We start from the raw sequence: 16025 nt of genomic DNA on the forward strand, positions 1-16025 counted from the left end.
ATCAGACAGATGTATTTCCAGCGGGGCTCCGTAGCGGAAGTGTCCTGGTAGCTCCTGGTAGCGTGCTAGGACGCTTCTCATTCAGAAGAATGGGAGGAAGCCGGGTGGCAACACTTTCCCCTGTGGTAAAAGATGATTGGCGCAGCAGGCTATCCAGGGCATGTGGTAACTGCTTTTCCCTGCCTCTCACCAGATTTGCCATGTGGTGTGGTGAATCCCCCTGCTGATGCCCAGCTTATTGACCTCAGTGTGATGTGGCCCTTATAGAAAGGTGGCTTGCTCGATAATGAGTTCATGGTTAATGAGATACTTGAAAATTAAAGCCAACTCCACAACTTTGACTTTTAGTCATTATTGTATTTGGCAATGTTTGGACCAGATGTATTACCCTGAAGGCCATTTTTGCCAAATGGCACTGTTGAAAAGACTCCCCCACCTTGTGTGACTGTGGAGCAGAACAGACAACTCCTCATCTGTATGCTTGCCCACAATGCCCTGCCTCACGCACAGAGGAAGAACTGTTTAAAACTATAGACAATGTGGTTGCTATTGCCTGTTTTTGGTCTAAAATCTAGTTGCTTGTGATCAGTTTTAAACTTATTTATTTAAGCAATGCTTTTGAAACAAAACAAACAAATATATAATTGTTGAGCCATCAAATTGTTGCCAATATGTGACTCTGTCCGAGTGACTTCTGTGCTGAGAGGGGCGGTATATAAATATAGTAAATAAATAAATAAATAATAACAAATCGAAACTACTGAAACTGGGGATGCTGACACAATGGCCATGCATTTTTGGGGACGTATTTGCTTCCTTTCTGGAAGAGGAGGAGATGCCCTGCTTTGCAAGAGTGTGTGTTGCAGGATCATGCAGTTGGTGACAAAGTTGGCAGCAACTGCAGTGGTGGTGCAAATCTTAACTACATCTGCCAAGTGTCTGTGTGGCCCCGGGTGTGTATCCAGGTGTGTCTAAACTGGCACACGGTCTATGGCCCACACCCCAGTAAGTGTTCCACCGACAGTATTTGTCTCAGCTCCTCAAATGATATGTCTGTCTCTTTATCTCGTCTCTCTTACAGGGCAATCATATGCACCCTTTAGTTTAAAGGAAGCCTAATTGTGCTCTGTTGAATTTATGTTCGCAAAGATTTTTGTTGTATTCTAAATAGCAAGAAACAAGAACAATGGAAAGTAGGGAAAGCATTTTTCCATTTGCCTTGTCTTGTTCTTCTGATTCAAATATGGGGAATGAGTGATGATCATCCAGATACTATTAGATTGCAACTCTCATCATCTGTCGTAATTGGCTATGCTGGTTTAAGTGTGATAGGAATTTCACTCCAGAAACATCTTGAGGGTCTTATGTTTCCAATCTGTGAGCAGTCATAGAAATTAGACTGAGATGGAGACGGCAACCTGATAGACAGTGGAGGCAACAGTGAGGAAGGCTGGTCATATTCAAGAAAGAGGACAACTTGTCAAGAGACCCTTCAAAATCTAGCAGTGACACAGTATTGAACTCCTTCTTTCAAGATCTTTTCACTTATTAAACCTTTAAGTGTATATCTCAGATATTTTAAGTGTTACCTTTAAAAATAGATTGTTAGTGTGCCATAAAAATACCTCTATATGGGAACCTAAATAAGTGGCAAGGTACCAGATCAGACTGTACTTTTGGTTAATGCACAGTCCTAGGCATGTCTTCTGAGGAATAACCCTGCCTGACCCCTTCAGAACGTACTATTCTTAGTTATATACAATAAACACACGTGGGCAAGTTTGCACAGAATTTGTATTTGTGATGTGTTTCAGTGTAACAATAGTTACATGCTAATACACACACACATCCTTTGTTTGGACCAGGTGAATAGGTGGTGGAGATCCTGTTTCATAGTTAGATATTTTTATGAGGAATGTTTTTCTGGTATTTGAAGCATGTGTGCGTGTGTATGGAGTAAAATTGAAGAATTGGAAGGCAAAAAGAACACAGCAGGGAATGGGGAGAGAATGTGAGATGCATGATAAAACCTCTCAGCTCTCCAAGGACAGGAGTTGTTATCCCAACCATTCCTGGTATGTCTCCATGTGTATTCATATATTCATCTTTTTTTTGGCATGCTTCTCCCAGGTCCTTAGAATGGCTGGAATGCGTCTGTGTACCTCCTTTTAACAGCACCCTGTGGTTAGAGGACATGGGGCAAGCTTGCCTGTGTAGGGAACAGAACAAAGCATTTACTGGAACACTCTTGTTTCCAATGTAAATATCCAAGCAGTTGGGTTTGGACAATCTCTTCTCTTTTGTACTTTATGGGAGAAATACATTTTTAAACAAGTCTTGAGGCTAGAGTAGAATTTGGAAGAACTTGTGACTTAGGACCTCATCAGATGGGTGTAGGGCTCTGTTACCATGCACTGTGGAAACCACACGAGAGTCCCATGGAGGCCATCACATGATGTACGGGCACTTCTGGTGTGACTGTCAGGCTTCATTTCCGCAAGAGTACTACACCAGGCTTCAGGAATCGGGTATTACTTTTCTCCAAACAGCGTTAAAATGGGGGGAAACAGTTATTAATCTAATTACGTGCATACCTTGTACACCTATGGAGCAATAAGAGTCTTTGGACCATAATGTTGCGCCAGCTCCTCTGGCTGCCTGTTTGCTTCCAGGCACAATTCAAAGTGCTGGCTTTAGCCTATAAAGCCCTACACAGTTTCGGTCCAACTTACCTATCTGAACGTGTCTCTCCTTATAAACCATCTAGGATGTTAAGATCTTCTGGGGAGGCCTTGCTCTCGATCCCGCCTTCTTCACAGATGCCTCTGGTGGGGATGAGAGACAGGGTCTTCTCAGTGGTGGCCCCTCGACTGTGGAACGCCCTGCCTAGAGATATAAGCTTGGCTCCCTTCCTCCTGACTTTTCGAAAAAAGGTGAAAACCTAGCTTTTTGAGCAGGCCTCCCCAAACACGGCATAGCTAAACGGAATTTTGGAACTACTTGATAATGCAATAGAATAATGATTTGACATGGAGATGCTCACAATAATGTTTTAAGGTTTTGTACAGTTTTTATATTTTTATATCATATGACATTGTTTTTAACAGAATTTCTTGATTGTTTTTACTTGTTATAATTGTTGAGGCATCAAATTGTTGCCAATTTGTGAACCGCTCCAAGTCACCTCTGGGCTGAGAGGGGTGGTATATAAATATGGTAAATAATAAATAAATTGTTGTTTTGTTGTTGTTGTTGTTGTTGTTGTTGTTGTGAGAAAGCAGGGGAAAGATGGGTAAGGAGGTGGGGTGGATCACCATCCCTCAAGATGGGGAAAGATGGGAGATAATGGGGTGAGATGTTTTCCCCTGTTTCCTCCTGTTTTCCCCAACTCTGATTACGTTAACATAGAGCAAGGACGCTTTTACACAACCTTGCCCTGTGTTAACCTAGATCAGCTCCATGTGTAGTTTTTCTGCCTTGGAGTTGATTTGAGGGGCCTTGAGTGGTCACTGAAAATGTGACTCTGGTTACTTAAGATGAAGACAGATGTAACAGAAAATAATTGCTTATGGTGGACACTTCAGATGATCTTTGTAACTTTGCAGTGTATCAGTGATGCTATTGAATCAAATGCAAGTTCACCTGTCAGTTGTTTTTCTCCCAATGTTTTGTCAGATTGTCTTGTTTGCCTCTTATTTTATATTAAAATTTATACAGTGGGATCTGGATCTGCGATTTCAAGTGATCACGAATTGTAATGTGCCATATTAGTTAATGGAAGTTGTATGAACAGCAGCATGCTGAAGCAGGAGCGTTCACATTGCCGCCATTTAATAACATGGGGTGCGATCACCCATGGTATCTCATATCTGTGGCAATTTTTTGAATGGTGGGCCCATTTTGTACTTTAGTGTTGTTGCTATTTGTAAAAAAAAAAAAAACAAACTTTTAAGCAGCTCTGGAAATCAGGATGGTGGTACTTTCTTAGTACTATCTGTGGCATAATGTAAAATCATGCGTAGTTGACATTTTATCAGTCCACACAATGTCTTGCCAGAGAAATAAAATATGCTATGAAAATGATCAGTAAATAACAAGTAATTTACTTTTTGTAAAGTAGAGCAACGTATATTTTAATTGTGTTAATGTATTTTAAATTCTGTTTTAATATTTATTTAAGTGTACATTGTGTTTTAAGGCATCAAATCATTGCCTGTGTGTAAAGCCACCTTGAGTCCCCTCTGGGGTGAGAAGGGCAGGGTAGAAATGTCATAAATAAGTAAATAAATACAATCATGTGAACAGTTGCATTGACTCACACATTGTCCTTTTAGAGCAGGGGTCCTCAAACTAAGGCCCGGGGCCGAATACGGCCCTCCAAGGTCATTTACCCGGCCCTCGCTCAGAGTGAACCTAATTCTGAAACAACTTGAAAACACACAACAACAACAACAACAACAATGCTATCTCATCAGCCAAAAGCAGGCCCACACTTCCCATTGAGATACTAATAAGCTTATATTTGTTAAAATTATTATTCATTTTAATTATTGTATTGTTTTTAAGTGTTCTTTACACTACAACTAAGATATGTGCAGTGTGCAGAGGAATTCATTCATGTTTTTTTCAAATTATAATCCAACCCTCCAACAGTTTGAGGGACTATGACCTGGCCCTCTGTTTAAAAAGTTTGAGGACCCCTGTTTTAGAGAGATTCAAAATGGTCTTTCGGTGTCCATGTGGAAAATCTCCTTCCAGCAGCTCACGAAGCAAGAACTGTCTTTCTCCCTGAGCTCCTGCACAGCTCAAACCTAAATATGTAACTGTTGCCAAAACTCCCAGGCTCAGCTAGCTCCTCAGGCGTGGCCCAACCAATCAGCTTTGTGCTTTGCATTTTCAGTCAACACACTCAACAACTGATTTCCTACATTCCCCAACACTATCAAGGAGTATCAGCGATTCAGGATTGTGCACAGCTGAATTTTGATTCTAACCTGTTTATAAAAAAACCCTTTAAAATAGAGCTTAAATCTTATCCAGTAAGGATGCTACCAAATCAAACTCGTTGGACTAAAAAATCTTACATCTCTTTTGGCTCTCAGTGTTTACATCATTGTGTATGTTTTTTGGACACTGAACATTTCCTTTAGTTCTAGTTCATTGCAACTGAGTCCTTGCAGAAGAAACAGACTCTGGGCTTAATTTTGGTGAGTCCAAAGCCTTAGCTGTGAATAAGAGATTATCTTATCCCTTTCCTTTCTAGGCTTTCCTTAAGCCTCCCCTCACTTGAATGGAAGGAAACCACACACACTGTGTTGATGTCAGATATGGACCATCCATTTACCGCCGTCTTTTCCTGCCCCCTCCTTGCCCCAAACACCCAGCCGGCTAGTTCCAGCTCATTAAGCAATATTGCCTGCGTAGAATTAGACCCGCCTGCAGCACTAGGATTTCTTTGTTAGTTTCAGATTTGCATACCCAAGGGTGCTGCTGTTACTATAAGACAGAAGTGAACGTGGTGATCAAATATCTTATTCCTGTGTCCTCTAGTGATAATGGTATTCCAAGTAGCCACTTACTTTTTCTTGCTATATTGATACACTAGGATTATAAGATTATAGGACAAGACAAAAATTGGGAGAGACTGCCATGCCCTTTACGTTCCCTATCTGTCCATGACTCCCCCACTTCTCCCAGCCATTTTGCACCTGTCTAGCTTTGGTATTGCCATATGCGTCTTGGGAGGGGCACAAAGGGACACAGGAAATCCCCTTTTCTGCTGATCCTCTTAAAATGCTGAATGAGAAGATCAAAATACTCTCTTCTTTTGTCCCCCCATCTTGCTTTCCTTATCCAGCCAACTTGAATTCCTTATTCAAATTATGGCTGTTCTTGCGAGTAGGAGATAATCATTGCTATTGTTTCTTTAATTTTATTTTAGGTATTCTAGGCTTCTAAATATTTATTAATTGTGTGGCGAGCTGTTAAGTCACCTGTCAGTTTATGGCAACCAAATCTATCTATATAAATAAAAATGTACTGTTCGTTTGTGGGATTAGCAGAACTCAAAAACCACTGGATGAATTGACACCAAATTTGGACACAATACACCTAACAACCCAATGTATGTCCTTCACTCAAAAAAATTGATTTTGTCATTTGGGAGTTGTAGTTACTGGGATTTATAGTTCATCTAAAATCAAAGAACATTCTGAACACAGTTTTCCCATGACCAACAGAAAATACTGGAAGGGTTTGGTGGGCAGTGTCCTTTGGTTTTGGAGTTGTAGTTCACCTACATCCAGAGATCACTGTGGACTCAAACAATGATGGATCTGGACCAAACTCTACACCAATGCTCAATATGCCCAAATGTAAACACTGGCGGAGTTTGGGAAAAATAGAATCTTGACACTTGGGAGTTGTAGTTGCTGGGATTTATAGTTCACCAACAATCAAAGAGCATTCCGAACCACACCAACGATAGAATTGGACCAAACCTTCCACACAGAACCCCCATGTGGGCCACAGCAACGCATGGCAGGGGATGGCTACTCTATGTATAAATAAAAATGTAATGTTCATTTGTGGGATTAACTGAAAAACCACTGGACGAATTGACACCAAATTTGGCTACAAGACACCTACCAACCCAAGGAGTGGCCATCACTTAAAAAATTGATTTTGTCATTTGGGAGTTGTAGTTTCTGGGATTTATAGTTCATCTGCAATCAAAGAGCATTCTGAATTCTACCAACGACAGAATTGGGGCAAACTTCCCACATAGAACCCCCATGACCACAGAAAATACTTAAGCCCACCCAGTCCAACTTCCTTTCACCAGGCCAAAAAAACATAATCAAAGCCCTCCTGACAAAAGCCATCCAGCCATAGATATAGATAGATATATATGATTTACACACACACACACAGACACACACACACGCACACACACACACACACACAGATATAATAGTATAGATTTGAAAGGGACCCCTACAGAAGGACAATTATATGTTGCCTGTTCCAAAGTAGGCAAACCAGACAATCTCTACAACAGCTCTGACAAAGAAACAGCAAGAAATACTGTTCACTCAAAAAGCTTAAAGAAATTACATATATTAGAAACCAACATTTTCTCATTACTTTATTTTCCAGATCACCAGACTGGGCCACAGCAACGCGTGGCAGGGGATGGCTAGTCTATATAAATAAAAATGTAATGTTCGTTTGTGGGATTAGCATAACTCAAAAACCACTGAACGAATTGACACCAAATTTGGACACAATACACCTATCAGGTCAACTCATAAAAACACTAAAAATACAGCAGAAGAGACTTAAAAAGCAAAAAAACCCCAACATTACAACACATGTGCAAATATATGCGCACAAACACACATATATACATACACAACATATACACAAATATATACACATATACACACACAAAGCACATATACACAGACTGGGCCACAGAAACACGTGGCAGGGGATGGATAGTTACAGATAAATTACTTTATTCTGTTTTTTCCCATCTACATATCTTTTTTGGTGCTAGGATAGATCACACAAATTCAAATGCCTAACACTGTGAAGTGGTTTGATTCAATAGTTGGTTGGAAAGTACAGCATTGCTAGTTTAAAATATCCTGCGAAGGAAATGGCTCCAGGAGTTAAACCCTTGGCTTTTTCCTGTCTTAACAGCGGCTAAAATAGAAAGGCCTTGGGATGGTTCTCCTGAAACTAATGAGGCTTGAGATATGGAGAGCCTTTATATTAGGAGGGGTTGACACTTTGCGGGGAAAATGCTTGTGTCAGTGTTATTGCCAGCCTGAGAAAGCAAGACTCCAAACCCTTCCCTTTGCTGGTGATGCATAGTCAATTAATGTATGGATTGGATACCTTTTTTGCATATAAGAATAAGTCCTGTTTGCACAATCCATGTATTGCTTTCTCACTCTGAATAGATTGTGCCACTGCAGTGGAGACATTTTATGTGTGTGTGTCTCGTTTCTCATTAATAATAATATTGAATATGTTCATACGGCGGGGGAAGATGCATTCGCCTATCCTAGACATCCTCCTGTGTCTCCGCTGATAATCACCCTTCTAGACTACACATGGCTGTGTATGATCCATTCTTATCTCTGTTTTCCACTTCTGTATCTTTGCAGGAAGTTGACTCTGAGTTGATTACTTTTTTGGTAGATCAGATTAAAAGAAGTGGCTTTTGGGAGGCGTCCTTGTGGATCCGAGCTATGGCTCTGCCAGGGTACTCTCCCCACCAAAGACCTCACTTGATGTAGAATTCATGATGTATACAGCTGCGAAAAAATGCTTCTCTCTCAAGGATCAGCACTTGGAAACTTGCTTTAAAAAGTAATTACTTACAGTCTAAACTGCCCCATGCCATTTATTAGTTGCAGCTACAGTTACAGTAACTGCTTTTTGAATTGCTTCAAAACTTTTTAGACACTTTGAAAAAAAACACACATTGACTTGTTGCTTAGCTGCCCATAAAACACACTTACCATGTATACTTGTGTATAAATTGATTACAGGTATAGGTTAAAGGCATGCTGTGAGACAAAATTATAGATATTGATAATGACCTGTGGAGAAGTCAAGGTCATTGCGCATAGAAGAGAAAGCACCACTGCTATTTTCTCATTTAGGTATTCAAAAAGGCCAAAAGTCATGCCATGGTGGAGAGATAGAGGGAGTTGGTTGGTGTTTTTGAAAGTTATCCCAAGATGGATTAAGCTCTTGCCTTTCATCACTCTACTCCAAAAATGGGATGGTTCCTTTTTAATTAATTAGTAAGAATTAAGGAAGGAAGGTTGAGTGAAGAAAGAGAGAGGCTTTTGAACTGTGGTGTTGGAGCAAAATTCTGAGAGTGCCTTGGACCACGAGAAGATCCAACCAGTCCATACTCCAGGAAGTAATGCCCAGCTCCTCATTGGAGGGAAGGATATTAGAGGCAAAGATGAAGTACTTTGGCCACATAATGAGAAGACGGGAAAGCTTGGAGAAGAGAATGATGCTGAGGAAGATGTAAGGAAAAAGGAAGAGGGGCCGACCAAGGGCAAGATGGATGGATGTTATACTTGAAGTGACTGGCTTGACCTTGAAGGAGCTGGGGTTGGCCACGGCCGACAGGGAGCTCTGGGGTGGGCTGGTCCATGATGTGACAAAGAGTTGGAAGTGACTGAACAAGTAAATAACAGTAAGAATTAACGTGTAGTACTTTGACTTGAAAATAAATCAACCCAGGTTTTTGGGTCAATTTTTAGTTCAAATTTCTAGGCTTATACACAAGTAAATATAGTGAATAATGAGGTCAAACATCACTATAACTGGAAAATGACTGAACAAAAGAAATACAGTTACTTCTTTTTCTGTCATACACATGATTATTGTGAAAGAGGATTATTTGTAAATAAATTGTAGTTATTTACCAGATCTGCTTCAGAGGTAATGCATCGTTAGTGTTATATATAATCTTAAAAATATGAATCCAAATGCCATTGTCTTTATGTTTCCATATACAGTGACTTAAGAGTTTAATTCATTCTGTGACAGAGCTCTTAACTCAAAATTCTCTTACCTCAAAGTGGATTTTCTCATTGAAATACTATTAATCCATTCCCCCCCCCCCCCCGAATCCTTCCCCATTTTTGTTACATGTTTTTAAATATGCACCTCTGGCGCTAGTGCTCCCTTTGGTGCTAGCTCTTAACGCAAAACACTGCTCTTACATCAAAGCAAAAACTAGGCTGAGCAAAGACTCTTAACTCAAAGTGCTCTTATGCTGAGACACTTTTAATTAGAAGTTCCACTGTACTATGAAACAGAATGAGGCTGTTTCATAGTAAAGATATCTGAAGATACCAATGGGGCACAGTGGAAGTCCCACAACTAGTCCTCCTGAATTCTGTGTCCTGTGTGTTTCATATAACCTATTCTATTCCCCATAAACTAATCTTGACACCTCTGAGATGTGGTGAAGAACCATATCCCATTGGCAATGTAGACAAGTGAGGTCCAATCTCTTTCTCTGTACAGAGTGAGAGGTGGTACAATTTTGACCAAATATCTTGTTTGGTACTGAGCTTAAAGAATTTTGCCCTGAACATAGGGGCAACATTGCTCGACCAGGCTTGAATTTCTAATTTCTGCAAAATAGTGTGGATGCTCTTATATGGGGGACTAGTGTATATTTATGCATTTCTGCCAAAACACAATTTTTGTATTTGTAGGAGTGACGCACATGAGTATTTCTTGAGAAGGACTGTTAGGAGCAAGAGTGAAGAATCATGCTTAGAGGAGCAGAAGTAGTAAAGATAATGGTTTACTAGTAATTAGTTCATATTTTGGGATAGTTACTGCATAACTAAATCACATTATGACAAAGCATCTTAATCACCTGGACACATATTTTAAGTAACCATAAAAGGGAGTGTTTTACTTATTATTGAATAGTGGTAAGAAGCTGTGCCTGTTATGGTAATTACTGATTTTTTTTAGGACAGAATTGCTTTAAAAAGTAGTTTTCCATTACTTTAAAAAGTTAACTATAGAAGCACTATGAGGAAATTAGTTGTGAAGGACATGAGAAACCAAGGTGATGAGGATCAGAAGAGTTATTTCAAGATAGCTAGTGGAAAGGTTTTTTTGTGGTCAGTTTATTAGAAGAAGCACTATTTATTTTCTTTATGTAAAGGATAGGTATTCTGTTTGTTTTATTCAATAATGTGATACTCAAAGTGATTTGGTCTGAATGTATCTTAGTATAGAATACATTGTTTTCACCTTTATTCTGATTTTCAGGCTTTTGTTCAGTAGTGTGCTATTGCTATACAGTAGTTCTGTAGATGGCAGAACATGTATGAGGTAGTAACTAGTGTCAGCTGAGACTTGGGAAATCCAGATTCGAGCTGCACATAGCTGTTAAAATTCATAGATTTTTTTATCATGTCAGAAGCAACCTCAGATAACTGCAAGTCTCTTTTGGTGTGAGGGGATTGGCCGTCTGCAGAGATGTTACCCAGGGAACGCCTAGAAGTGTTACCATCCTGTGGGAGGGAGGCTTCTCTCATGTTCCTGCATGGGAAGCTGGGGCTGACAGATGGGAGCTCATCCCATCTCGTGGATTTGAATCGCCAGCCTTCAGATCAGCAGTTCAGCCAGCACAAGGGCTTAACTCATTGCGCTACCGCAGCACCTAACTCATAGGTGGTCTTGGGTCAATCATTCTTTTATACCAATGGTTCCCAACCTTTCTTTGACCAGGGCCCACTTGACCAGGGCCCACTTTGACCAAGGCCCGCTTGACCAGGGGCCACTTTGACCAGGACCCAGTTGACCAGGGCTCACTTTGACCAGGGGCCACTTGACCAGGGGCAACTTTGACCAGGGCCCACTTGAACAGGTCCACTTTGACCAGGGCCCCTCTTGAACAGGGACCACTTGAACAGGGACCCCTTTGACCAGGGCCAACTTGAACAGGGACCACTTTGACAAGGGCCCACCTGAACAGGGACCACTTTGACAAGGGTCCACTTGTACAGGGACCGCTTTGACCAGGGCCAACTTGAACAGGAACCACTTTGACCAGGGACCACTTTGACAAGGGCTCACTTGAACAGGGACCCATTTGACAGGGCCCAACTTGACCAGGGACCACTCTCCAACATTAGTAACAAAAGGGGCGAGGCTGGTTTGGTCTGTGGAAAGGAGCAGAAATAAAATAAATAAAAGAGTAAGGAGGTTCGCGGACCAGATTTTCATTCTCGCGGCCCATGGCAGGGCCGTGGCCCCCAGGTTGAGAACCACTGTTTTATACAGATGTTTGAAAGGATAAAGTGGGTATGAATAGAGCCATGTATACCCTTTGGAACTCATCATAACTATTAAGTAATAAGTAATTCATGATGGCAGCAGTTTACCTTGAGCTTTTGGTGAGCGGGATATTAGTGAATAGTTATTTTATCATACCCGGGGCCAAAATTTGGTGTGAATTTAAGGACATTGCAGTTATGCATGCTGATGGTACTCTATAAATAAATCAAATATTTGTATTGATGTAGCCTTTAAGTTTGAAACACACTTTTGTTGTATTCTGTCAGCAAGAGTTGTGTGGTACCATGTTGTAGCTTTTTTTTTTTTTTTTGTCTCTGGCAAGTTGGTAAGCCTTCCAGCTCTGTCTAATGAGCTCATGAAGGAAGCAAGGGAAACGGTGTGTTTATGCTGCTATTTAGAATGAATGCATTGGATTTAAAAGACTATGGCACCAGCAAAATGTAGCCACATCTTCCCCCTCTTTCCCCCTACCAGACCCAGCATGAATACTGAGATGGGTGTCAGCTGGAGTGGGCTGGGTCACGGAGGGGTGGGGTGGGGCAGCGATGGCCTGATAGCTCACAGCAGCTGCAGGGCTGTCTGTGCAGAGCGAGCGAGCGAGGCTCTATTCTCTTTCTGTCTGCCTAGCTGTCAAGTCGCAACCCAGTCTCTCTGATTTGCAACCATCTCGTTCCCATAGGGCAGAATTTGCTGCCGCCACTCCTGTGTCCTCTTCCTCCTGCTCCTCCACTTCTCCCCAAGTAATTAGTTTTCTCTCTGCTGTCTTGGGGCTTCCCCTTTTTTGTTTCCACTTGCTGTAGGAAGAGGGACGTGGTCTTATAAGGCCAGTGGTTGTGTTTTTCTTAAGTGTGTTTGTATAAAGCTACCTGACGTGCCTGGACTTGGAAATCAACCTTTTGCCCAATGATATGTGAGACCGAGAGACTTGAACGAGAGCAACTTTTTCAATAGTGGGAAGAACAAAATACAAGCAAGTAGACTTCCTGCTGAAGTTTAAAGTGCAGTTAAGGAAGAAACTGTGTTTTTCTGTTCAAAGAGCCTGGATGGAACTGAACCAACCTGGCACCAGGAACTGAGATTCAGCTTGAAAGCCTTTCTCTTGCAGCAACCAAAGTTTGCTCCGATCTTTCATCTTTGCTGTCTCTGACCCAGGAATTTTCTCTCTGGAGAGTGGAATGGTGGAAGAAGGTACAAGCCGGGGGGACCGGGCTCCCCGTGGTGGCGGGCCACGGGGATCCCCACGCCCTCCAGCCCCGCCGCACCATGGTATCTCAGTGGTGGGCAAAGCTGTGTGGAGTGTGGCACGGACAGGGAAAGGCTGGTGCTTTGAGCGAGCAGTTGGGGTGGACTGCAGCTTGCCTGAACCTCGTTGCATCTGGTTGACGAGTTTGAGAAATGACAATGTGGAGTGGTGGGAAAGACGGTGGCGCCGTGCTGGGGCTGTGATGGCCCGGCAGAAGTGCCGAGCACGACACAGGATGGACAGAAATTTTACGGTGAGAGGAGCATATCGTTCTCTATGTGTTACATGTGTTTATAGACTTGTGTGTATATTTGTGTATATATGCATATATGTGTGCATGTGTTACTTATCAAGATACTATAGGGAAATTATTTGGACAAATTGTTCCTTCTATACCCCCCATAAGCTAGTAATACTTGTGATGAATAAGTTATGAATTATGCTGAAGTCATTGTGATAAATACTAGATGCTTTACCCTGCAGAAATAGACAGTTACTGACAACAAATGTTATTGTTCACACTGTAGAAGTCACTGATAATTCCATTCAGTATGTATTCCTTACCTCCCAGAGTGCGATGAAAAGTAATTCAAAAGAGTTTGAGCATATATGAGGATTTTCCCCCTGACTAATAAGGAATCACAGGCAGCACCTCTACTTCTGAAATTTGGAGTGGAAGAGTTAGCCTTTAGGCCAAAGTATGCAGCTTCCAGAAACGGTTGTGATCTAATATGTTCTCTTAGTAGTTAGGAATATTCACTTTCAGTCTCTTTGCAATTATCCTGAATTTCTCAGGGGATCATTCAAAAGGAGAGCAAGGTTATAGGAACTTTGGCCAAAGTATGGAGCTTCCAGAAACGGTTGTGATCTAATATGTTCTCTTAGTAGTTAGGAATATTCCATTTCAGTCTTCTTACAATCATCCTGAATTTCTCAGGGGATCATTCAAAAGGATGATCCCCTGAGGTTATAGGAACTTTGGCCGATATGACGTAAATAGCCTGTATATGAACAGCCATTCAAACAAGAGTGGACTGCTACATGTTGGAATCTAGATACCATTGTATATAAAGAATTAATCACAGGCTCGCTTACAGACATAGTTTCCGGGCTATGCAACATGGGAATACTTCACATAGCTGCACACTAATGACAGCTTGCCCTCCTTGTTTGTTTCCTCATTAGATAAAGATATTTCTTCACTAGGTAGAGATTGCATACTCGTCAAGTACAAGATCCTCAAGTTGCCATAAAGGCCTAACGTTGAAGCCTTAGAAAGTTGGACCTAAACCTGAGGAATGTGGTTTCAAATCAACCTGCGCTGAATATTTTATATTAATATATGCTTGTCAGTTATGTGTGTGTACAAATATATAATATATAGATGTACATATTAATTTTTAACGTGTAGCATGTCTATCTTGTCCTTCTTAAGAGGTCAAGAGCAGCTTATATGGAGGTTTATCATATTTTGCCCTCACAGTGTTCCTGTGAGTTGGTTTGGCAGAGGGAGAGCCAAGGTCACTTGTTGTTCTTCACAGCTAAGTGGGGACTTGAACTTGCATTGCAAGCATAAGAGTACTTTGCATTTCAAAGAAAACAGCATGAAATGTCTATATCCAGGAAACCTCTTCAGTGATGGAGGAAAACTGGATTTTGCTACCTTGAATAAATCATATAATCATAGAGTTGGTAGACCTTCCTAGATCTAATCACTGCAAGTGCAAACAATCACAACTATTGCATCCATGAAAGGGATGTTGGCCAAAGATTCAGGACACTTGTCTCCAATACACAAACACACAATTGGCTTATAGAACTCACTGTCATTTACTTCTAAAAAAAAGAATGATTTTGTATAAATTCAGGGTAAATATATCTATGGAAATATCAGTAATCATAGCAGATAAATTGTTATAGAAAGTGTCAAGCATATCTTAACTAACATGAAAACTATAAATTTCTCAGATGATAACTAACTTTGCCAGGAAGTCGAATTCCCTAGCCAATTCCATACTCTCCTGATACTTACTTTCCTTTCTGGATAGGTGATAGAAGAGAAGGAAGAGAAAGCGACTTCCAATTGGGGATCTCAACTGAGATAGTTGTGAGGGTGAAACATAGTGGTCTCAATACCTATAAAAAGAACAAGGCGAGTACTGTGTCCTCATTGACTCAGAAAGTTGGTGACTCCCAGGACTAGTTAGACGTGTCAGAACTCTGGGTTTTCAGTATTGTTTAACACCAATAATAATAATAATAATAATAATAATAATCATCATCATCTTTATTTATACCCCGCCACCATCTCCCCAGTGGGGACTCGGAGTGGCTTACATGGGGCCAAGCCCAGACAACATATTACAGCAAAATAAAACCAAAACACAAACAACAAGCAACATCATCAAAATTACATAGGGAAAAAAACACATTTCAATAAACACGGTCACGATAACAATGGGCGAGCCACATGTACAGGATTTACTCAGCTGTATTAGGTGAGCATACCTACCATGGTGTCCAGGTTGAGAGGAGATCAGATATACTTTGCATGTCCTCATTTTGCACAACCCCTCCCATTTTATATAGGTTATTCCTCAGGGTGTGTAAAATGTTTTAGATAGTTTTCTCCTGCTTTTGTTTGTCTTGGAACAGGCAAGAAGCTGCAGTGTGCAAAAGCCCCACTCCCTACCACTGGCTCTCTGTTCGCCACCCTGCAGACTTCTGACATTCCAGGAGGCATTTTTCCAGCCTATGATCAGAGCCATGAAGGTTGCTCTATTTTAGGGGGCTGCAAGAGAAAATTAAGTGCTTTTTTCTGCATGTAATTACGGTGTACTACAGTGTACAGCCCATATCTTATCTTTTTCAGCTGCAATTGCTCTATCCTCTGTACTTTAGAAAACACATGATTTTC

General features: G+C 41.1%; 1 protein-coding gene across 5 annotated transcripts in view; it reads left to right on the forward strand.

The window, feature by feature from the left end:
• ARHGAP23 (Rho GTPase activating protein 23) overlaps nucleotides 1-16025 on the forward strand; it is a 285796-nt gene that overhangs the window by 119158 nt on the left and 150613 nt on the right. For 3 of the 5 annotated variants that reach the window (XM_060780916.2, XM_060780921.2, XM_060780919.2), the window contains exon 1: nucleotides 12442-13361. The exons of the other annotated variants lie outside the window; for them this stretch is intronic. In XM_060780916.2, coding sequence (XP_060636899.2) covers nucleotides 13041-13361 — 321 coding nt within the window. In that variant the 5' untranslated portion in view covers nucleotides 12442-13040. Of the gene's footprint in view, nucleotides 1-12441; nucleotides 13362-16025 lie in introns of those variants that run through there. 5 annotated transcript variants of the gene reach the window in all.

Source organism: Anolis sagrei, chromosome 6, assembly GCF_037176765.1.
Source record: "Anolis sagrei isolate rAnoSag1 chromosome 6, rAnoSag1.mat, whole genome shotgun sequence".
Lineage (NCBI taxonomy): Eukaryota > Metazoa > Chordata > Lepidosauria > Squamata > Dactyloidae > Anolis > Anolis sagrei.